Source organism: Dioscorea cayenensis, chromosome 14, assembly GCF_009730915.1.
Source record: "Dioscorea cayenensis subsp. rotundata cultivar TDr96_F1 chromosome 14, TDr96_F1_v2_PseudoChromosome.rev07_lg8_w22 25.fasta, whole genome shotgun sequence".
Taxonomy (NCBI): Eukaryota; Viridiplantae; Streptophyta; class Magnoliopsida; order Dioscoreales; family Dioscoreaceae; genus Dioscorea; species Dioscorea cayenensis.
This window is the reverse complement of record NC_052484.1, coordinates 1,271,432-1,296,219: the sequence shown is the minus strand read 5'-3', so window position 1 is coordinate 1,296,219 and position 24,788 is coordinate 1,271,432. Positions and strand designations below refer to the sequence as shown.

At 32.5% G+C, this 24,788-nt stretch overlaps 1 protein-coding gene across 2 annotated transcripts; it reads right to left on the bottom strand.

Annotated features, from left to right (window-relative positions):
- Positions 1 to 12,980: 12,980 nt before the first annotated feature.
- LOC120275991 (dioscorin dioA3-like) lies at positions 12,981 to 16,486 on the bottom strand. 2 transcript variants are annotated; one of them, XM_039282731.1, is made up of 7 exons: positions 16,368 to 16,486; positions 14,295 to 14,512; positions 13,991 to 14,097; positions 13,739 to 13,841; positions 13,486 to 13,653; positions 13,334 to 13,387; positions 12,981 to 13,239 (listed from the first exon to the last, which is right to left on the bottom strand). In XM_039282731.1, exons 1-7 carry the CDS (start codon positions 16,468 to 16,470, stop codon positions 13,147 to 13,149), a joined length of 846 nt encoding a protein of 281 aa, XP_039138665.1. In that variant the 5' UTR covers positions 16,471 to 16,486; the 3' UTR covers positions 12,981 to 13,146. The 2 variants fall into 2 exon arrangements, with proteins under 2 accessions (XP_039138665.1, XP_039138664.1); XM_039282730.1 differs by lacking the exon at positions 16,368 to 16,486 and adding an exon at positions 14,614 to 14,869.
- Between the last annotated feature and the right edge of the window lie 8,302 nt (positions 16,487 to 24,788).

Here is a 24,788-nt window from a genome sequence, read left to right as displayed (position 1 = left end):
TCTTGTTCCCTGTCATGTGATTAAAGCAGCCGCTGTCAATAAGCCAGGTGGATGCTCTATCAACTTCCGGAGAACTGCTAGCCATGAACAAACAGCTAGTGTCTTGTTCCTCAGTAACCATGTTTGCTTCCTTCTCTTGCTGTTTCTCTCTTAACCAGCAATTAGCCTTCACATGCCCGAACTTCTTACAGTGAAAACACTGTACGTTGCTTCTGTTCTCATATCCTCTTCCTCTAACTCCTCGATCTTCTCTTCCTCTACCACGAGCAGGGTATCTTCCTCGTCCTCTACCTTCACCAAGAGAGCTGCTTGAGCTTGAGCTTGCACCTTTGTGATGATGAGAACCAGCGCCCTCTCCTTGCACATGTAGAGCCTTCTCACCTTGCTTTACAAGACCCCGATTCACACGAATCTCATGAGCCTGCAATGACCCACACAGCTCATCCAGAGAGTGCGTTGTAATATCCTTCGACTCCTCAATAGCAACTGCTACAAAGTCAAACTTAGGATGCAAACTACTGAGCACCTTCGCCACCACATCTTCTTCACTGAGCTTATGCCCAAGCCCACGAACCTGGTTCACAATAGATAGCACCCTCGAACAGTAGTCTTCCATTTGATCTTGTATACTTTCATTCTCTTCCATTTGAAGTACCTCGAAGCTTTGTCTGAGCGATTGCTTCCTTACTGAAGCCACCTTTGTGATTCCCTGGTAGTGCTTCTGGATCAAGACCCAAGCTGCGTGCGCTGTCTCCGCCTCCGCGATTCGATCAAGTATTGGCTCATCCACGGCTTGTTGGATGATACTCAGTGCATTGGCATCTTGTTTCCTGTTCTCCTTGTCAACAGCTTCATCCTTGGTCTCGGTAAAACCCTTCTCCACGAGCTCCTATAGCTCTTGTGATCGGAATACCGTCTTCATGCGAAGACTCCACCTACCGTAGTCTCGCCCCCTGAAGACCAACACCGAGGGCTGTGAGAGTACCACAGGACTGTCCTCCATGACTCCTTGCTTCAAGCTCTGATACCAGTTTGTTGGAGAAGAGAGAGGAGAATCAGCAACAATCAGGATACTGAACTTCGTTCTATGTTTGATGAAATGGCAAGAGAGAGATTAAGCAAATCCAGAGAAAAAAAAATAGAAGACTTTTCAAGGATTTCACATTAGCTAACTAGCTTCACTCTTGCCATTTATATATATATATATTAAGTCAAAAAAGTAACTCCACTAGCATGAGCATACATGCTCTCATTGGCCAGCATTAACACCCTAACTATTCTTCTATTGGCCAGCACACACAACCTGAGATATGTTCTCCACCAAGTCATTAATAAAATACTTAAAACACTCAAAAGAGATAGCATAAGTCAAAAGGGTTAAGCTTCTTCTCAGACCCCGAATCCAGCTACCATGCTTAGCCTCCATTCTTCTATCCTCCTCGATTGCAGACAACGCACAACCCAAATCCACACCGTCTTCAATCAACACCAACAATAAACTCCGTGTGATGCACCGTGAAGGCCCAGATGGCACCCCATTTCACACTTTACTTGCTGAAGGCCTAGTAGATGGGCCTGTTGATGTCTGTGAGTTAAATATTGCACTTTTCATTGCATTTGAGCTTGCTGTATCACAAGCACTTCTCAGGTTTAATTTCTTCTGCAGGTCTCTGTGTCTCATGGGAGTCAACTCTTTACAGAAAATGGTGAGTTTCATGGTTTTTCTTCAACAAAATCATTATGGGTTTTATCACATAGTGCTTCTTTCTTATATGATTTCTGTTTTCCTCATAGAAAGCCATATAATTTCAGGACAGATCCTTCTCCTGTTGGCCGTGTGGCAAAGACTAGTTTGACTTTATGCTTCTCATCTATCTAGATCTTGATATGCATGAATCTTTCTTTGGTATTTTTTAACTAGTGGCCATTTTTTATTATACTTTCACTGTAAACTATGTCCAAGAATGGTATGGGTTTTGTATGTTTTTTAAATCATATGTCAGATTATGAAATATGCTAGTAGCCATCCAATTGCCAATCTAATCATAGCCAATCTAATGCTAAAATCCTAGCCAGGCTAATTCCACACTCTATTTGTATGACTAGGAATCCCGTTCGTTGACATATACCCATTAATGTCGATTGCAATGTATAACCCCTTTAGAATGGTTTGAATTCTAGTGTATAACCACATTAGTAGTGTACGAATTCATGATTTCACAAGTCAGATTTAACCATATTTGTCCAAAAAATTCATTTGTCAAGTATAAGATTTTATTTTATGGTTTAATACAAAAATAGGCATCACCATTAATACAAAAATAGTAGTTAAGTTGATTTTTTTACCTGTTTGTTTGTCCATATTATGACTGTCTTCCTGTTCTGCATTATGTTGGGGCCTTCATCTAAGTCACATGTCTGATTTAATCTGATTGTTGGTTTTCTAGTGATCATACACTTGGAAGTGTTTGGCCTTCATCTAAATCACACATTTTTTGGCTGCTTTATTATTTTTATCGAGTTATTTTATTCTCCTGTGATGTAGCAGACATAATTTGTGTTATATTTATGGAGCTAAGTTCTTCTCTTTAGTTACCAGTTATGCAGCTTGTAATAACTTTTGTTTTTTTTTGTTGCGATTTATATCACCATCTACTGTTTTTCAACCTTTATTAAAGTATTTGTTTTGTAAAACTTGACTGATGAAAGATTTCTCAAGTTTTGCCACACATTAAAGTATTATGCTGCTGGCCTGTTCTTTGAGTATGTCAGCCAGAAATTTTCTCAGGTTTCTCCAGCTCTCAGGGGACTGATGAAAGATTTCTTAGGTTTCTCAGGTTTCTCCAGCTCTAAGGGGACTAAAGAAGGCTGCAGATTTTCTGGGTTCCATCATTTCTGTATTCACAAATTTTTGTATTCGTCAGTGGGACATTGTTTGTTGGGTATTAGAAAGTTGTATAAATTGACTATTGTATAAATTCATCAATGGGACATTGATTGTTATTGTTAGTGCAACCGCACTATTTATTGGCATGATTTGACACCTAGACCAAGTGACGTGGCAACCAAGATGACAAGACATAATTGATGATGTGGCAAACATTGTGACATGGCAAGGAAACTTGGAGTGCAAGGCAAACATCTTGAAGATCTTGGTGGAGCTATTTTTAGTAAGTTTATAACATGGAGGCAAATATCTTGAAGATCATGGTGAAGCTATCTTAAAGATCTTGGTGGAGTTATTTTTTTGGCAATGCATTACAACTTAAAGACAAGATTATATCAAGACCATACTTGAGAGATATGATTGAAGACTAAAAAAATGGTGGAGCTTAATTAAAGAAAGATCTATTCATGGTGTGAATGAAGGAGATATGATTTGAAGAATCCTTGATGAAGATTGATTGAAGTTTATTAACGGCAAGATTTGAAGACCAAACTTGGGTGAATTGAAGATCAAGTTTGGAGAATCTTTGAAGACCAAATTTAGGTGGATTGAAGACTAAGTTTGGCAAGTTTCATTGAAGAGACACAAGGACGTGCACCCCTTGCGAGGGGACTGCGTGATGAGGAACTGAGGAGGTAGGCTAGTTGTCGGCAGTCGGGATCGGAAGATTTGGGTCATGTCGACTCGGACTAAGCATGGCCGGGGAGGTTGATGGGTCTTGAGGTTGTCCATAGCGTAACGAACTCGATCAAGTCGGTGATCAGGGGCCATGTTGCAACTTATGTTACAACGGGGAATTGCAACAGCTAATTTCGGAAGGTTTCTAAATTAGTAGCCGCGGAGATTCTAAAAGAGGTATGTGCTATATTTGGGACGTTGAGGCGTCTATATAAGCTACCTTGCTCGTAGATTCTAGGTGTGACTCTTGAGTGATTCTTGGAGGAGAGTGTGTGAGCACCAGACAATCTAGAGAGGGTAGTGATCTTTATTGTTGAGAGTGTGAGTGACAAGTGTTTGTACTCATCTATTTTTACCTCTTTTAGTGGATTGTTTATCTCCGGGGCTTGGCCCCCAGGGACGTAAGCGAGTGGGCGCTGAGCCGGGTTACCAACGTTGTGTGTCTCCTTGTGTTTGTTTGTGTGCTCTTTCTTTATTGGTTTGTGTGAGACTTCTATGAGTGCTTAAAGTGTTACTTAATACCCACAAACCACATCGGAGGAACTAACAAGTGGTATCAAAGCCTTGGTTACCATTTTCACTTTGGTTTCAAAGTCGGCGAGGTCCTAACAAGTTCCATTGATGGCCGGAAAAGAAGGAGCTTCCGTCACACGACCACCGTTGCTAAATGGATCCAACTATCCATATTGGAAGGCACGCATGAAGGCGTTTATTAAATCCATAGATGAGAGTGCATGGATTACCGTAGAAGAAGGATGGTCTCCTCCTACTCTAGTTGATGAAGACAAGAACGTGATCATGAAGAAGAAAAGCAGTTGGAGTGTCGAAGACATGCGCAAAGCTAATGCCAATGGGAAAGCTCTCAACGCAATCTTTGGAGGAGTTGATGAGAACCATTTCAAGTATATTGCAACATGCGAGTGTGCCAAGAAAGCTTGGGAGATTCTTCAAACCATACATGAAGGTACCAACTTGGTAAGAGAATCCAAACTTCAAATATTAACAACTATGTTCGAAAATCTCATGATGGGAGAAGATGAGACGATAGCCATGTTCAATGCCAAATTGATGGACATTGCGAGATCAAGCCTACCGACTTGGCAAGGAGTACTCGGATAAAAAGCTAGTCCGGAAGGCTCTTAGATCACTCCCAAGAAGATTTGATGCAAAAAAATCTCGGCAATAAAAAGAAGCAAGAGATATTTCAACTATGAAAGCTGGATGAGTGATGGGGTCTTTGCAAGCATATGAGATGAACCTTAATCCTGAAAGAAGAATAGAAGATATAGCCTTGAAGGTTGAAGCAATAAAACAGAAGGAGTTACAACATGCTGTTATAACAGAAGATGAAGACGAAGAGGATAGAGAAATTGTTTTCTTGTCAAGAAAGATGCATGACATGCTCAGAAGATACAAGACACAAGGCAAGAAATTTCAAAGAAAAGATGGTCTAAAATAAAGAAAAGGAAGAAGTCGAAGATCATCACAAAAAGGAAGAAATTGAAGATCGTCTCATGAAGATCAAGTGTAGAGAATGTGGAGGCTTTGGACACTATCAAGCCGATTGTACAAATACTCTCAAAAAGAAAGAAAAATCACTGAATGCTAGATGGAGTGATGACTCGAGATAGTATGCTGAAGAAGATGATGAAGGAAGTACGAGCAACCATCATCGTCCTTTCTCTGCGTGATGAATGGATCCACGCTGTTGCGAGAATATGTTGCAACATCGACTACAACATCCACTGAAAGCGATAGTGAGTACGGTGAGGTAGCGAAAAATGATCTTCTCCTGAGCTATAAACTCATAATGAGCAGTTTAATGATATGATGTTACAAAACCAGCGCTTGGAGGAAGAGTTGAGTATATGTAAAGAAAAAGTTGTGCAATCTTTGAGAAGACCTTGGACTCCATGAACAAAAAGTGCTTGCCAAGCTTGACGAGATTCTATCAGTTGGAAGAACTAGTAAAGCCCGACATGGTAATGGGTATATTGGAGAAAGCTCAAGTGTTAAGATAGAAGATTCAGGAGTTGTGTTTGTCAAGTTAACTGCCCAACAAAACATTAAAAGAAAAAAATAAGTCAAAAGCAAGGGAAGAACCAAAAAAAGTGAAGTGCCTACATGCTTTCATTGTGGAGAGGCCCGCACATAAGACCCAAGTGCAACAAATTGAAAGAAGACTTGAAAAGTGGAAGAATAATTGGACATGAGCGAGGGCAATCATTAAAAGAAAAGTCAGAGGGAAGACTATTGTAATCAAGAAATTGTGGATTCGAAAAGGTGAAGTACCAAGAGAAGAAGAAGAGTCCTCCAGTTCAGGTTTGAAGATGGTGATAAATCAGACAGGTACAACATTATGGTACAACAAGCAATATGTTGACCGAGGTCCTATGAAGTCAACAAGCAAAACACTCCAACGAGTGAAAGTTTCTTAATGTCTCTAAAAGATTCAAAAAAAATAAAAATAAATCAAAAACAAAAAAAAGAAAAGGAAATAAAGAGGAGGGAAAATAAAAATATTCAGAGAGAGGATTTTTGAAAAAGAGATTTTTTAAAAATATGAAAGGGTGCCTTGGAAGTTATAACTAATTAATGGGGACATAAAAAAACCCTAATATCCGAAAATTGTTTCCAAAAGATTGTTTTTGAAATCGAGGAGAAAAGAGAAGAATAAGTCAAAATCGGTGAAAAGATGAGGATGAAAAGGATGGCCCGCCGTGCTCCACCGACCCCACAAGAAATTGCTGCCCGAATTGCAGAAGTAAGGATGAGAGGGACTGATTCTGGAGGAAGCCTACCAAGGGGAGAAGAATCAGAAGATTTGGGGAAAGTGATTGTCCCTTATGTTTCTTCTCAGGATGCTGAAGTAAGAGAAGCGGGAACAGGAGGACTCAGCTACAGTTGATGTTATCTTTTGGATGGATAGAACATCCATTGCACTTTTTTCTCTTTTGTCTGTGAGTATGGTAATTGCTTTAATCAAACTATACCAGTACAAAGTATCGTCACCTATATGTATGGACAGGTGCAAGAAAGATAATAACACACAACATAACTTTTTTAAGCCAAAGGACATGCTCAACTAGGCAAGCACTAATCCTCTACCTTTTTCCAACTATCCATATTTTCAATTTCAATTTTAATCTAATTTCTTTCTATCACATATTCTCATTAATTTCTTCCAATCACATCTTTATTTTTCAAATAGAAATATTATGTTCTTATCATAACAAAACACAAATTTTACTATATCATAAATCCAAAACAATAATATCATATTCAATATCTTCATAATATATAAAATCAATCAAAATAATAAAATCTCAAACACACCTAATTATGTAACCAACATGATCAAACATAGATTCCATACAAAGCAATCACTCAATCAACAACCATACAACTACAATCAAGTATATATATATATATATATATATATATATATATATATATATAAGTAAATACTTACCACTTGTCCTATGCTAAACCAAAGTTCGTGCACACTCATCTTCACTCCTATTTTGCTCTCTTGTTAACCGATATTGAACAACATTGACGACTTTGTGAGCAAAATAAGAGAATAGCTATAGGATTAAGAAACTGATACAATGAAAATCTTGAAACTGTTGATCCGCGCACGAATGCCAGTAACAAGCCTTCTAATCTGTTGATCAGAGATTATCAGGATTGGCCAGAAATTGAAGTAAACTTTACTACTCATTAAAGAACTATTACCAGACCACCTCCCATCTTAACCCATAGGCTTACAATAAATAGACCCCAAGAAAGATAGGAAACCCCCCACCCGCCCAAAAAAAAAAAGAAAAGAGAAATTCGAAATTTGCCGAAAACGGCAAGTTTTCAAATTTCAGCAATAAAATAAAGGACTTAACAAATACGGCGTACAAATATGAGATTTCTATTCGAAAATATAATCAAATCAAATATTATCATAAACGACAAAATTGTTGTTTTCAAGGCGAAGAAGATGGAATTTGTCCAAATTCTGGTATGCCTTACGAGCTTGTATAACAAGCTCGTGACTTATGTTCGTTGACCTTTTTTTTTTATCAAGTGAGACCTATAAAACAACCAAACTCCATCACCTGGGCAATTACCAAAATGCCCTGCTAGTATAAATTTCATTTTATTCATGAAAGCACAAACCATTTCTTCATAGACAAATATATATATATATATATATATATATATATATATATATATATATATATATATATATATATGCTATAGCTAAATTAAATTTTATATTATTCCTTTTTTCATGACCCATAACATTTAATTTATTCTTGTTTAAACCCCCATAATTAATTAATGACTATTTAAAATTTTTTACTCAATTTAATTAAATTATTTTATTACAAATATCAACAATATCAAAATTTTTAATTGTAAATTTAGTTAGGGTTTTTAATTTTGAGATGTTACAATTTGTTATTCTGATTTATTTTGTTTATTTTTAATTTATTTAAATTTTTTTTATGAAGATGATAATTATTGTTTACTTGTTTTGAAGAACGGGAGACGAGAAGATGCCAACGGATAAACTAATTGCTATCTTCTTTTTTCCTTGAAAATTTTTAGATTGGAATAGTTTGAGAGTTGAGGACTCCTTGATTTATAGATTTGAAGGGTTGTGTGTGTGTGTGTGTGTGTGTGTGCGTGTGGAATCTGGGATGTGGCTTTTGAGCTAAGATGCTCAAACATTGATAACATGTCCTAGATATCAAACGTGGTAGGTTTTGATTTAGAACTTGACAAGACAAGTACTGGTATAGACACCTTTGAAGCACCTTTCATTGGAAATATTGCCTATGTTATTTTCTGTCACTCAATTTCTTTCACTTCAGAAAATGAGAACAAAAAAGGGTGCTTTCTTCGTCTTTTTTTTTTTAAATTATTTTTTTTATTCTGTGTTTGTGTGTATGTGTGTGTATTTGGGAAATGATCTAACTTATCCTTCACTTGAGGAATAGAAACAAGAAGAAATTTGCATTGATTTTCCTTAAACCTCCCGTTGTTGCAAAAAAGTTATTATTTATTTATATTGATTTTTTTTCCCACCTCCGTCACATGTCATAGAAGAGAGAATTATGTCTCTCCTTTTGCTCTCACCTTGGAAGGAGGAGAGAGTTAAGAGACCCTAAATCCTTATGGTTTTTTTTTCTTCCTTCCCTAGAGATTTGTTAGGGCCATCATAAGTGAACCAGCATCACCATTTCCGTTCCATTACAACTTAATTAGCTTGAATTTGTATTTGCAATCTGTTTAGTAGTGCTTTAATTATATTATTTGTGTTAAAAAGTATATATTTTTAGAACCTTTAATTATCACTCTGTTTACCCATAAATTTACAAGTAATCAATGCTTTTGTGAATACCCACTCTACTTGGGTATGGATTATGTTTGCTAGGTATTCGACGGACGAAATCATAAAATATATTTTTTTTAAAATTTAATGACCCATACTAATTTATAATCTTGTTATTTTAATATAAGTTTTAATTAATAAAATTGATAGTGCTGCTAACAATAAAGATAGTTTTATTAATAATAATAATATGGTTGAAGAATTGATATGGAAGAAGATAGCATACTGACAATCAATATTGATTGATTTAATACTTTTTCATAATACATTTGGAAAAAAAAAATTTTAGGATGAGAAATTATCTTTAAAATTTGTAACAATATATATATATATATCAATAATTTAGTTATTTTTAATATGGGTTTTGATTAATAAAATTGATAGTACGGATGATGATGAAGATATGGAAGAAGATAGGGTGGGTTAGCTTCAAAACTGATCATAATGAGAATATGGTGACTAGTGTTGTTTGATTGCTTTGATGATGTTGATTGATTTGATTTATTTTTTTAAGTATTTATCTGGGAAAGAGTCTAAAGTTTGGAATGGGAACATTATTTTTAGAATTTTAACGGGTCATATTGATCTATAGTTTTGTTATTTTTAATATAAATTTTGATTACTAAAATTGATAATTATGCTCATAATGATAGTGAAGATGGTTTTAATGATGACAAGGATGAAGATGAGATAGGGAAGAAGATAGACCAGTGCACGCTGGCTTTGAAACCGATTATGATAATAATATTGTTTGATTTGTTTGATGATGTTGAATGATTTGATATTGCCCTTTCGATGTACATTTGGAAAAGAAATAGATCTATTTCTTTTCCAAAGTTCTAGAACTTTGGAATGGGAACATTATTTTAAAGTTTTAACGGAGCACATTCATCTATAACAATATTTTTAATATTGATTTTGATTAATGAAATTGATAATGTTGATGATGAAGATGGTTTTAATGATGGCAAGGATGAAGATGATATATGGCAGAAAATATAGCACGTTGGCTTCAAAATCAGTAACATTGATATTGTGGTGATATTGTTGTTTGATTTGTTTGGTGATTCTAATTGATTTGATGTTTTTATAATTAAGCATACATTTGGGGAACAAATTAGCTAAAGTTTGCAATTCTTTAAAATTTCAACGGGCCATACTCATCCATATGTAGTCTTATTATATATTTTTAATATAAGTTTTGATTAATTAATAAAATTGATAGGGGCTTTGCCGATGAAGATGGTTTAATGATGAAAGATGATAATATGATGACAAAGTTGTTTGGTTTCTTTGATGATGGTGATTGGTTTGATTTTTTTTTTTTGCATAATTTAAATTTTCATTGAAATTTATTTGATATTAGTCTAAAAGTTTGTGTTAATCTTTTGAATGAAGCACATGGGAAATGTAACGAATTTGTATTAATCTATATATATTAATATATAAATCAGAGGTGTATTTTTCATGCATTTTTTGTCAGAGTAAATAGAATCCAAAAATTAAATATTTTTAAAAAATAATCATTTATTGCAAACTTCACTGCAAATAGTGTTATAAAATGGCTTATGTGTGCAATCTAATTTACTCTAATAAATAGTAAAATAAGATTGATATTTTTTATTATAAAATTTTTCTTGTAAATACTAATATATATAATATTAGCTACAAAGAGAAGAATATATTATTGGTGAGGATGAATGTTGTCGGTACAATAAAATAAAGTAGAAGGTTTCTGCTAATAAGATTGATCGTGATAACCCTAGCTTCGAGACCAATTTTCACGTCACTATTGTTTCCTTTTCTTTTATTGAAATAGTATCATTTGTAACCATATTGTCTAAAAGCTAGATTTCATTGTAAATATAAAATTATTTATTATGATAATATTGTCTCTAAATCAACATTACATCTCATACTAATTTTGTCACTAATGTGTGCAGTATTGTCATACATAATGTTGTTAATTTAATAATGTAATTGCTTGAATAATAATAAATTTAGGAAATCTTAATATTAAAACACAATTATAAAATTTGTGATTATCCTAAACTATTTTTAAAGTAAAATTTTCAAATCAAGTACATTACTCCACTATGCAATAATTTGTTTCCTAAAAATTAATCAAAAATTAAAAATCAATTAATTAGTTTGGGAAGATATTAAAAATTTTTAATTTAGTCCTAAATATGAAATATTCAAAGAATACCAAATACTAAAACTAAAAAAATAAAATAAAAAGAAAAAAGTTATGGTACGTAGCATGTGGGTATCCACTCCAAGCACCCCCCATTGTTTGGGTTGTAGCGTCCCTGCATTGATCATGGCACCATGAAAGCAAAATCTTGATTATGCATAATGCGCTAGAGTAGCATATTCCACCGGCAATTCAGAGCACAACCTAAATTTGGAGTAGTCCTCTACTCGTCCTCTTGGTTTGGGAAAGCTTTTAGTTTCAAACAGTAGTCTTCGTCGACCTAGCATCTCCTCCTAGTTCTCTTTGTTTCCGTCCAGCTTTTTCTTCTTTTTCTTCATTTATCTACTCACTATTGATGAGGGTCTGTTGTGTTTTTTTTTTTGTCTTTCTTCATTTTGTTTTGTACTTTTATTTTTTACTTTTTAATAAAGCAGTGGTTTATCCACTTTTATATAAAAAAAATTGATTAAGTAAAGAGAAAAGTTATATCATTTACTGCCTTAACAAATTTACTTGTCCTTGTCATAATTAAAAAGGTTAATATTATTTATATCACAATCAATATTTGCATACAAAATACCATAAGATAACATTTAAGAAATAATTCGCTGGATAATGCTGTTTTACATCACTAATATTTTTCCATCAATAAATACCGTATATATATATCTTCCACTTGTGTAAACCAAATCTTTTAATTTGCTTCTCAATAAACCACTCTTTTGGTAATTGTGATTCTTTCCTTATTTTTACGGCTGATAGAAGATTAATTAACCAATCTTGTTTGATATATATCCTTGCAGGTTTTGATATAAACACACAAAAACACACATGATCACTCTCATCATTGGGCTAGGCTGGGCCGGCCTAGCCCAAAAAATTTAGACTTTAGCCCAGCCCAAGCCCAAATCCGACGAGCATCATAAATAGTTTGGGCGGGGCCGGGCCGGCCCAAATTTTAAATATGAAGCCCATCACCTAGCTTATGAGTTTGGCTTTTTGGATCAATTATTAGATTGGGCTAGGATCGGCTGTTGGATTCGGCTTGAATCGGCCCGTTATTGTTTTTTTTTTTTTAACTTTACTTAATTAATCTTTGTGATGATTTAAAAATAAAATAAAAATGAATAATTTTATTAATTAATTAGTATTATTAAATCTTCATTTGAGAAAAATATTGCAAAACTAAAATATAAGTAAATTCCAATTAGGTTGGCATCTACTCATTCTATCATTGTATATTTTTTGTGATATTTTTTAAAAATTATATTATTAATTTTTAATAATAAATTCAATGGGTCAGCTCATGGCCCAACTCATCAATTAAAAATGATATTTATATCCAATCCAATGTTTATTTGGGTCGGGCTTTGACTGATCCGTCCAACATTAACTTTGGATTGGGTTCGGATTAGGCATAGACTGGTCTTGGGCCGGTCCATGAGTCTTGGGCCAAATGATGAGAGTGACACATGCATATATATATATGGGAGAATGCATATATAGAGAGTATCGAAGATATATATATATAATATTATGGCCTGGTATATATGGTACAATATGTGAAATATTAGCTTCCAAAAAACAAGGCTTTTTTCCGAATAAGCCAATTCATTTTGGGCCCTCTAGATCTATTCTTTTTCTCATTCAAACCAGTGGTTACTAATAATCTAAAGTCAGCCATGTTGATGAAAAATAATGTTTACAACACAACAAAGGAGAATTAGGAATTTATATGACAAATAATAATAATGTTTTCCCTTGGAGATGAAAAATTCGGCCACATTATGGTCTGGAATATAGAGTACAATTATATGTGAAATATTAGCACTCTTTATTAATTCACTCTTTTTTTATTTAGCCATCACCAGTGTTACAAGAGTATATATATATATATATATATATATATATATGTGCGCTATAAGAAGCATATTACATGGCTTCAAGTTTTGAAGAAAAGGATTTATATAACTTAATGTAACGGTCATTGATTGGTTGCAGTGGTCTTGCATTGTTCATCGCATCCTGAAAATAAATAATCAATTATCAAAATGCATGTTATTAATCATTAAAAAAACTTCTTAAATAGAATGTAATTAGGTTAAAGAGAAAAACTCACATCATGCACTGCCTCCCTCAACAAGTCCACTTGCTCTTGTGAAACAGTTTTAATCTATAAAAACATAATCAAAACAGGTTAACATGAATAATATAGATATACATATATATTTATGTATATATTCTATGTTTAGATTTTAAATTCTTAATTACCTTCTTAATGATGGTCCATGTAACATTTTCACTGCAAGGTGGAGTAGTTAAAGAACCCATATATCGATAATATTGGTTGCCTTCTATCCTTACATGTTTTGGATCAACAACTCCTGCGTTTACTTGAAGAACTCCGGTGTTTGTAAGTTGTCTGATATTATTTTCAAGCTATCAAAAAAAGAAGTTATATTATTGACATGTTAACTAATAATTAAGTACTTAATTATAGAAAATATTAAAAATATATGATTACTTTCTTTAAGAATTGGTCAGGAGAACCAATTGTGTAGATGATACCAATAACAGCTATTTTTAGGTCTTGGCTCTGATGGACCATGTGAGCCTCAAGAGCATACCTAAACAAATTCAACAATAATATTTATCAAAAAGATGTGTATATATATTTATTATCAAAAAGACCTAATATGGAAAATTTCAAGTTGACTTTCAATCAGAAGAATATATAAATAAAATTTTTTTTGAAAAAAATAAATTAAAGAGAGACCTTATGCCATTGATGGCATGCTCGGAAGGAGAATGCCAATGAACTTGCTTGAGAAAGTACACTGTTCCCTTGATTGACAAAAAACCAGCATCACCCACCCATTCCAACTGCATTCACCAATCCATATAATTAAATCAATTCCAAACTAAGCCAAATTTTATATCAACAAGTTATATATATATGAGTATAAACCAAATTGTCAAGATTGAGCAACTCATGAATAGCTTGAATCTTCACAAACCCTTAGTACACATCCGATCAAGTTATGCATGCATGAAACTCTAATATTAATTAACGTGCTTACCATTATATCATGTCCACGGTTCTTCAGTGTTGCATTAGTGGCCTTATAATTCCTGTTCAGCATCCCCAAACTTGGATCCAATCTAACTCTCTGATAAGTCAAATCAATAGGAGACTGCATCATGCCGTTGCTACATTTCTCCCACTCCGGATGAAGCTCTCCCCAACGTTCAGGACCATTTGGACTCCCAGGAATGTAGCTAAACTCCTTCTCATCCTCTACACATACATATATATATATATATATACATTAATTAAGTTAAAAACTATATATTATATCTATATATATATATATATATGAAGTTAAGAAGTATATATACCAATTTCTTGAGGCTTTGCATTTGGAAACCAAGAGAAGAAGAGGGACAAGAGGAGGAGGAGATGGAAGAGGGTGGATGAACTGATCATTGTTATCTTCTTCATTCCTTGCAAAAGCTAAGATTGGAATGGTTTGAATATTGAAGGCTGCTTCATTTATAGATTTTCTAAAACATATAAAACGAACGTTTGCAACACATTAAATGTGTTTAGTGTTTATTTGCTTGACTTTGTGATTAGTTTTTGTGGAAAATTACTTGCTTAGTTACGTGCCCCCCTGTCAAAGTGCAAAATTACTAATATATATACTCTGATAAAATTATATTTAATTATTATCCACAAACCAATGGATCTAGCAACAATTATAAAAATTAATATAAATTTATCTTTGTTTCTATTCCATTTTTTCCCCAAACATAAATGAGGGGAAGAGGATAAATAATGGTTTTTTTTATTACAAAATAGTTTAGTTAGTTATTAGTCTGAAAGGTATATACAAGTATACAAAATAATTTCTGGCAATATGTAAATATTATTTTTATAATGACCTATAAAAGGTTTTTCAATTTTTGCAGGGCTATGCAAACAAAAACACCTTTGTTCTTTTTTTAATTTTTTTATTGAGAAAAAGAAAAATAAATAAAAAAGAATGAATTGTATGGGGAACAATTAAAATTGTACTAGTTTTTCAATTTTTCAAATTTCATTGACAAAGTAATGCACAATTTAATTGACTTAGTACAAAAATTAATTAAATGGAGTTATTATTTTTAAACGTGCTTAGATTATTAATATACAGAATAAATGTCGCAAAAATTAAACTTTTGCTTCTCCAACTTAAATACTGTTGCGTAGTACATTTTCATATAGAAGTTTATGATTATATATATATATATGCTGCAATTTCTTGCATGTTTCTCTAAAACCAAGTTGCATGCATTGTGTACTAAATTTTTTGGTGATGAACAAATTAAGGACCCTGATTTGACTATTTACATCATTCAAATAGTATTTGTCCATCATCTCAACAATGTTATATATACGTACCCTAATGAATTACATACGGATGATCATATATATATATATACATGTATAAATTAATATATGTAGTACTAATACAAAAGTCTGTGCAAGGGTATCAAACTAGTTGCAAGTTTGAGACCACTTAATTTGAATTTTATTCAACTACTAATAAATGAAGTTGAATTAATTATTAAGTTCAAAGTATAAATTAAAAGAACTTGGAATCAGATTCAGTTCATTCACATGTTTTGTTTGAAATATATGGCCCACTTTATATGACATTGAATTTGAAGTGTACGACTAACTGATTTCACACTCCCTAAATTAATATTAATTAGATTCATGCATACAAAAAAACTTCTTTTATACATGTTTATTATGATATCTTAAATTCAATGAGAAAAAGGGTATGCACTAACTTAGTTGATTCATGCATCACTTATATTTTTAGAGATTAATTACTTATGCATGTCTTATTTATATAACACAGAAATGAATTCATATAAGACAATACATGACATACATACGACTTGATTAAGAGAAATTATAATAAGAACAAGGAGCAAATTAACTTTATTAGCTGAACAATATTGTAGTAAGTAAATTTGATTGGTTGTAGGAATGTAGCTAAACTCCTTCTCATCCTCTACACATACATATATACATATACATTAATTAAGTTAAAAACTATATATTATATATATATATATATGAAGTTAAGAAGTATATATACCAATTTCTTGAGGCTTTGCATTTGGAAACCAAGAGAAGAAGAGGGAGAAGAGGAGGAGGAGATGGAAGAGGGTGGATGAACTGATCATTGTTATCTTCTTCATTCCTTGCAAAAGCTTAGATTGGAATGGTTTGAATATTGAAGGCTGCTTTCATATATAGATTTTCTAAAACATATAAAACGAACGTTTGCAACACATTAAATGTGTTTAGTGTTTATTTGCTTGACTTTGTGATTAGTTTTTTGTGGAAAATTACTTGCTTAATTAGTTACGTGCCCCCTTGTCCAAGTGCATAATTACTAATATACTCTGATAAAATTATATTTAATTATTATCCACAAACCAATGGATCTAGCAACAAGTTTTATAAAAATTAATATAAATTTATCTTTGTTTTTATTCCATTTTTTTCCCCAACATAAATGAAGGGAGGAAGATAAATAATGGTTTTTTTTATTATAAAATAGTTTAGTTCGTTCTTAGTCTGAAAGGTATATACAAGTATACAAAATAATTTCTGGCAATATGTAAATATTATTTTTATAATGACCTATAAAAGGTTTTCTATTTTTGCAGGGCTATGCAAACAAAAAAACCTTTGTTCTTTTAAATTTTTATTGAGAAAAGAAAAAATAAATAAAAGAATGAATTGTATGGGGAACAATTAAATTGTACTAGTAATTCAAAAAAAAAAATTGTACTAGTTTTCAATTTTCAAATTTCATTGACAAAGTAATGCACAATTTAATTGACTTAGTACAAAAAATTAATTAAATGGAGTTATTATTTTAAATGTGCTTAGATTATTAATATACAGAATAAATGTCGCAAAATTAAACTTTGCTTCTCCAACTTAAATACTGTTGGGCAGTACATTTTCATATAGAAGTTTATTTATTTATTTTTTTTATTTATGAGAAAAGGCGACAAGCCTGGAACCCAGGAGACTGAACACGTGGGGGAGCCGCGCTCACCACCAAATCGTGCCCTCACCTTATGTGAAATGGGGATCGAACTCGGGAGCCACTGCGACACTCGAGAGTGAACACTCTCATGTGAGGGCGACGTCAATGTAAATCCAAATAGTGCGTTGGCATATGAAGTTTATGATTATATATATATATATATATGCTGCAATTTCTTGCATATTTCTCTAAAACCAAGTTGCATGCATTGTGTACTAAATTTTTAGGTGATGAACAAATTAAGGACCCTTATTTGACTATTTACATCATTCAAATAGTATTTGTCCATCATCTCAACAATGTTATATATACGTACCCTAATGAATTACATACGGATGATCATATATATATATACATGTATAAATTAATGTATGTAGTACCAATACAAAGTCTGTGCAAGGGTATCAAACTAGTTGCAAGTTTGAGACCACTTAATTTGAATTTTATTCAACGACTAATTTTTTTTTTTAAATGAAGTTGAATTTATTATTAAGTTCAAAGTATAAATTAAAAGAACTTGGAATCAGATTCAGTTCATTCACATGTTTTGTTTGAAATATATGGCCCAATTTTTGAATAATAGGCACATAGCTATGAATATAAACATGATCTAAACAGATATTGAATCCGAATATACAAGAGTATGGCCCACTTTATATGACATTGAATTTGAAGTGTACAACCAACTGATTTCTACACTCCCTTAATTAAAATTAATTAGATTCAGCCATATAAAAAAACTTCTTTTTATACATTTTTATTATGATATCTTAAATTCAATGAGAAAAGGGTATGCACTAACTTAGTTGATTCATGCATCACTTATATTTTAGAGATTAATTACATATGCATGTCTTATTTATATAACACAGAAATGAATTCATATAAGACAATACATGACATGCATACGACTTAATTAAGAGAAATTATAATAAGAACAAGGAGCAAATTAACTTTATTAGCTCAACAATATTGTAGTAAGTAAATTTGATTGGTTGCATGAATGTCAACTTATACTTGAGATTTATAAGTTGTGAATTACTTGGAAATTTAATTATAATTATAAATTCTTTTGAAATAATATTTAGTTCATAAATTAAAGCCCATATGTTTGAGATTCTTGATAGTTCAGCTGGGGTCTTGTGGGCCGATGATCACTTAATATTTCATGCAAGCACATATACACAACCAAAACCACAAAAATCAAGAGAAGAGACACAAGGATTGTTTGCCCAGTTTGTCTCAACAATAGCCTACAGAGGGGCAAAACCTAGAGACAAATCTATTAAAAGAGAAGAACAAATATGGGTACAAGTCTCATACTCATCCTCTCCAAGGATTACAAGCACCATCTCTCTTGATTGCCCGATATCCACTCTCTCGCTCACACTCTTTTAATCTCTCTAGTGGCTCATCCTAATCTTCAGAGCAGGTGGTATGCGAACATAGTAACTATGAGCACAAAAGCCGCAAGTATATGGGTCGCTCAAGTAGTAAAGTTACCCTAAGCATAGGGGTAGTCAAATTCCACGGGGACCGTGCCAACGACCTCGGGTCTATTGGTACACGGGTCAGTCGATAGAGTTCTCACCGAGTGGTGAGGAGTTCGATTCTTACCGAGAGCACATTTCGGGAATTGTGAATAGTGGTTGTGTACGGAGTGGTTCCAGCGCCCATGTGAGCGGCCCGTCCCCCACTTGTTCCACCGAGGCTTGTGCATGTCCCCTCGGGTCTCTAGTGGGTTCGCCCTCACCCTCTTTCCCAATTCACGAGGACCGGTGCTCCTAGTACTAACTGTTTTTTTTAATTATCTAACCAATGGAATTGAGTGATTTTAGCTAAAGCCCTAAACTAAATAAGCAAAGAAATACCTAAAAATCTAGCAAATCAAGCCCTAATATCATACAACAATGTTAATTTCCCTACAATTGTATTAAAACATTACGTGAATCCTCTATTAAGTTTAATCATAATTCATATAGTTAAACACCATACACCCTATCTTTAGGTGTGCATTCAATCTCTACCTCATATGTGTGATCTATGCATAATTGATTTCTCAATTCTAATGATTCAAATCAAATATGTATTTGAAACTTCACATTAATAAATACAAGCATGAAGTAACATGGTAGATTCACAAGAACAACTCATAGCTAATATAATATTATCAAAAATATAAATCATCTCAAAAATTCATTATCCGGGCACTAAGAAAAGTTTAGCCTCTCATATTATAAATATAAAAAAATTATATAATAAAAAAATAATAGGCAACAATGAATTTATATACGAGAATGCCCGTAAGAAGTAACATGGATTAACTTTATTAGTTGAATATTGTAGTGCTCAATAAATTTTTCTTGATTCCATAAATGTCAACTCATTCGTCTTGAGATTTATAAATTGTGAATTACTTGGACAGTAGATTATAGTTATATATAAATTCTCGTGAAATAATTCCTTAGCCTATAATTTAAAAGCTCATATGTATAGTTGAGATTCTAAGGCTTTTTCTTGCACTTTAATATCATTATATGATCTTCAAAAATAAAGGATAAAAATTCCACTTGCTAAGTGGCCAACTAGAAAAAACATAATCTTTTTCTTTCCAAATTCTCCATATTTCCAATTTTGATTATTAAAAATGACAACTTTATCATTTTATTCAAAAGAATTAAAGCTTTTCACTCACTAAAATCACTTATTTCTTTTCCTAAAACTTAATCTAGTGTCGCATCATGTTTATATATACAATGAACTTCATTTTGTGAAAAGCATACGCATGTGTGTACATATGTGTGTGTGTGTGTCTGCCTTGAAGTTGAATACATGGCGATGTATTCTACTTCTTTGTCTAAAGAAGAATGATACTTTTCCCTTAACCCTAATCTTGAACAAATTAATGGCAATCAAATCTAAGATATACACTTTGTACAAGAAACACAACAAAGTAACTGTATTTGAGTATTAATTGCTAAGGAGTATTGATTAATACAGTATAGATCATATTAAAAACAATCGCTTTCCTTTTAACACTTCATGTACATCTACATTAATTTTAAATTTGATGTTCTTGATGTTTCTTTTGTCTATAAAATCAAGATTTACATAAAAGTTACCAAAAAGATAATATCTAAGAAATTATTCACTAAGATAATGTTGTTTTACATCACTAGCTTACAAGATTCAAAACCTATAATTTCTAGACCTAAATGTGGATGAAAATATGCCATTAAGTCATCACTAAAATCATAATAAGTGTACACCCACTGAGTATTGTCTCATTTGTGGAGAATCCATAACTCATTAATGCTTTCCACTAATTTCCCATCTATATATACCCTACCTTCTCCTTAGTAAAACCAAGTCATTTGCTTGTCAATAACCACTCTTTTCTTGGTAATTGTAGTTCTAATTCCTTCCTAGTTTTAATTCTTAGTATATAAGGTGATTAATTAATGCTTTTTTTGATATATATCATTGCAGGTATATACACACATTTATATATAAATTAAGTTTTATATATCATGGGAAAGAAGAAGATGGAAATGGTTGTGCTTCTTTTTCTTGTTATGATGATCATGAAATCACATCTTGTTGTCTCAAGGGTTGTGAAGATAGATGAAATGAATGCAAACAAAGAAGATGTAAAGGTTGATCAAAGTGTAGTAGGTTATCCAAGTGGGAGTAACACTGATAACCATCATAGCATACCAAGAGATCAGTTTAACAACTGGCCTACAACCCCTGGTAATGAGCCAGCTGGTGGAGATGGTAATGGCAAGAACTAGGTCATGAAGATAAATTAGGGTTTGAAATAGTATATAGTACTCAAGTACAAGGGCCTGCATGCATGCATGTAATTTACTTAGTAAGGTGTATAAGAACTCAATGCATGAGTTTGTATATAAGTACTTCTTGTAATACTGTACGGTGGTTTGCTTGTATATTGTTTGTATATTGAGCATATATATAAGTTTTTGTATTAACTTAAGTATGGTATGAACATAGTTACGTACTCAATGTGATTTGTATACGTACTCAATGCTTGAGTTTGTATTTAACTTCTTGTAATATTGTACGGTGGTTTGCTAGTATATATATTATTTGTATATTGAGCATAAGTTTTGTATTAACGTAAGTATGTTATCAACATGAGTTACGTACTCAATGCAAGAGTTTGTATATAACTTCATGTAATATTGTACAGTGGTTTTGCTAGTATATATATATATTATTTGTATATTGAGCATAAGTTTTGTATTGACTTAACTATGTCATGAACATCGCTCTCATTTTTCTTTTAAAAATAATCATGCACGTTTCAATTAACTATCTTCTTATTTCTTTATTTTTACTTTTATTTTTTTATTTTTATTTTTTTGTTGAGAAACATAATATTTTCTCATTAAACAAAGTTATACAAAGACAAGAGAGTAAATTACAATCTTATAATTTTCTCATCCTTCACTGATTAACACTTAATCAATGACACCAAAAGCCTAAACTAATAAAATCAAAACAAGTTTTTCTCAATTCAAAACTCTTATATGAAGAAAAAGTCAAACAAGAAGACCTAGAAAAAGCCATGTCTTACAAGTTTTTGGACAATCTGGTCCCCACCAAACTTTTAATTTTGGTGAATGATTTAATTAAGACATTTAATCACCTAATTAGTCCACATAATTGTTTGCATATCAGGGGGACAAGTCATGTTCACTGTGTCAATAATTCAATCTCTAGAAAGGTATTACATGATAAACCTAGACAAATTAGTGATTCTTAAATTAACTTTTTTTTATTAACATGAAAACTTAATAAACAATCCTCAAGAAATTAATTAAAAATCATTTCACTTTGTCACATATTATATATTTCATAAACAAAAAATTAAATCATTTAACTGGATTATCACTTGTAATAACCAGAACTTTATAATTGTATAAACTAGCTAGTTTGAGATTAAGTATCTTAATATAGTACACACACACACGCACATATCTATAAGAACTCGATATAACAAAATCTAGGCAGGACTTAATTTGATTCATTTTAAATAACTTGTTCTGAGAAAATAGACAGACAACAAAGTTTACTAAACAAAAATCTAAATATTAATGAAACAAATGAATATTATGTTTTTTTACTAATATTCAGCATTAAAATTATTCATAACTTACTAATTAATGAGGTGCAATTTATTCATAAAATTTCTTAGTTTTCTATTATCTTTTCATGTCTCAACACTCATGCATATGTACAAAGGGCATATGTATAAAGGGTTACAACTATTGAAGTTTTCTAATTTTTTTCAAATTAATTTTACTTTTGTTTTTATCCATGCATCAACCGCACCGGCTTCACCAACTTCACAATAAGCCATTGTATAGTAATTAATCCAACATTCATACATATATATACATATCTAATCTTTTACATATTGTTTTTCATCCACCGACTACAAAATAGGCAGTTGTGTATATATATAATATATTTCACACCTTTTCATTGATACAAAAATCTCAAGTACACAAACCTTGAAGGATAATAATAATTAATAACAAGAGAGAAAAGAGTGCAACACTGGTGATATGAATATCTCTTATTCACAAGAACGGCTAACATCACAGAACCAAGCACCACCACAGTTATATATATATATATACAAAAAAGTTGAGCATATTACAAAGCTTTTTGTTAGCCATTGTTTGGTGTATGTGCTTAATTTCATTGCTAGGTTGACCATGATGATCAGCGTTTTGCATCTTGCTGGTTTTTGGTTATCATCCCAACTACCAAACTCTGGCCTTGGTATGCTATGATGGTTGTTTATATCTGTTTGATCACTTGAGTTATGCTTTTCTTGTTCCTCTTCCATGCTTAACACCGCCATACTTGCTAACAATACCATTAAGATTATAACAACCATCCCCTTCATCTTTCAATATTTGGAGAGAGAGAGAGAGAGAGAGAGAGAGAGAGAGAAATGGAGGTTAATCAACAATGGAAGAGTAAAGAAAGTGTAGTATTTATAGGAAAGAGAAGAACCCGAAATTTCAGGTGATTGTGATTTTTAATTAGTGGGCATTCCACCAAAGTCAAAATCAAGAAATGGTGGGTGGAGAAATGAGAGGAGACAAGTTATTATAATTTAGATTTTTATAGTGGAGAATAGATCTTGTCTCATGGACTAGACCTATCAAATAAGGAGTTACCAACAAAGCACAGTAGGAAGTATAATATATAAGTCAATCTTAGGGATGTGATTAATAGTGTGGCACTAGAATTTAAGCCTTCCATTGTTGGTAGAATAATGGAGCATCTCAAATAAATTAATAATATATTATATCTTGTAATTAGATATAAAAATAACCACGTATTATATATATATATTCAGGTAGTGTTAAAATATATCACACTCTACCTAGGGCATCACCCTCACATTTATATTTGTGTGTGTGTAGCTTGTTTTGGTTCATTTATTATCTAGTAGCATGATCCATGTATCTGTGTATTCTTCATACGTTGGGGGACTTAATGCTTCACTTAAGACCCTTTCGGGAAGCTACTAACACACCGTAGATGTCTCGATAACTTTGTCAGAGTTAGTCTCCAAAAACACATGCAAAGATAGGGACTATAATAGAAAGAAAGATAAGCACACACAAACCACGACACGGTAATTCAGTGGGTTCGGCACTCTTGCCCTACGTCTCCGCGGGGTCGGGGAATTGAAATCCACTATGAAGAATATCTCGATGAGCTTGAACAACTCTCAAGCTCGTCTCGAGAAGAAAACAATAAGAAAATCACGAGTTATATATACCTCATATCCAACTCGATGAGGAGATAATCTTATTAGCATATATTATATGCTAATATATCATATATACTAACATAATAATATATGCTAATATATCCTTATATACTAACATAATAATATATATGCTAATATATCTATATAACATAAGTCGACATGTGACTAACACGCACATGCCCACAAAAGCCACTCATAGTTATTTCTTATCATTGTTTCTCTTCACAATTCTCCACCTCGTTTCTCATTTGATACCAAATGTGGAGCGAATAAGGATTTCTTCATCTTTGAGACCATCAAGATAGAACATCTTCACCAAACTCAAATAGTCGATTCCCAACCCCCAAAAATTCCCTTATTAGCATAAATCAAGATTGAGCAAGTTCAAACAATGTTGAAACTTGCTCCTTGGAATAACTTTGGTGAATATATGCGAGGGATTGTCATTGGTGTGCACCTTGATGAGGAGATAGAGCCTTCCTCTATTACATCCCGCACAAAATGATCCCGGACATCGATATGCTTGAGTACGAGCATGGTGCGCTGATTTCTAGCCAAATGAATTGCACTACATTGTCACACCCCAAGTCCACCGTGCCTTGCTCAATCCCCAAATCATCTAACAAACCCCATAA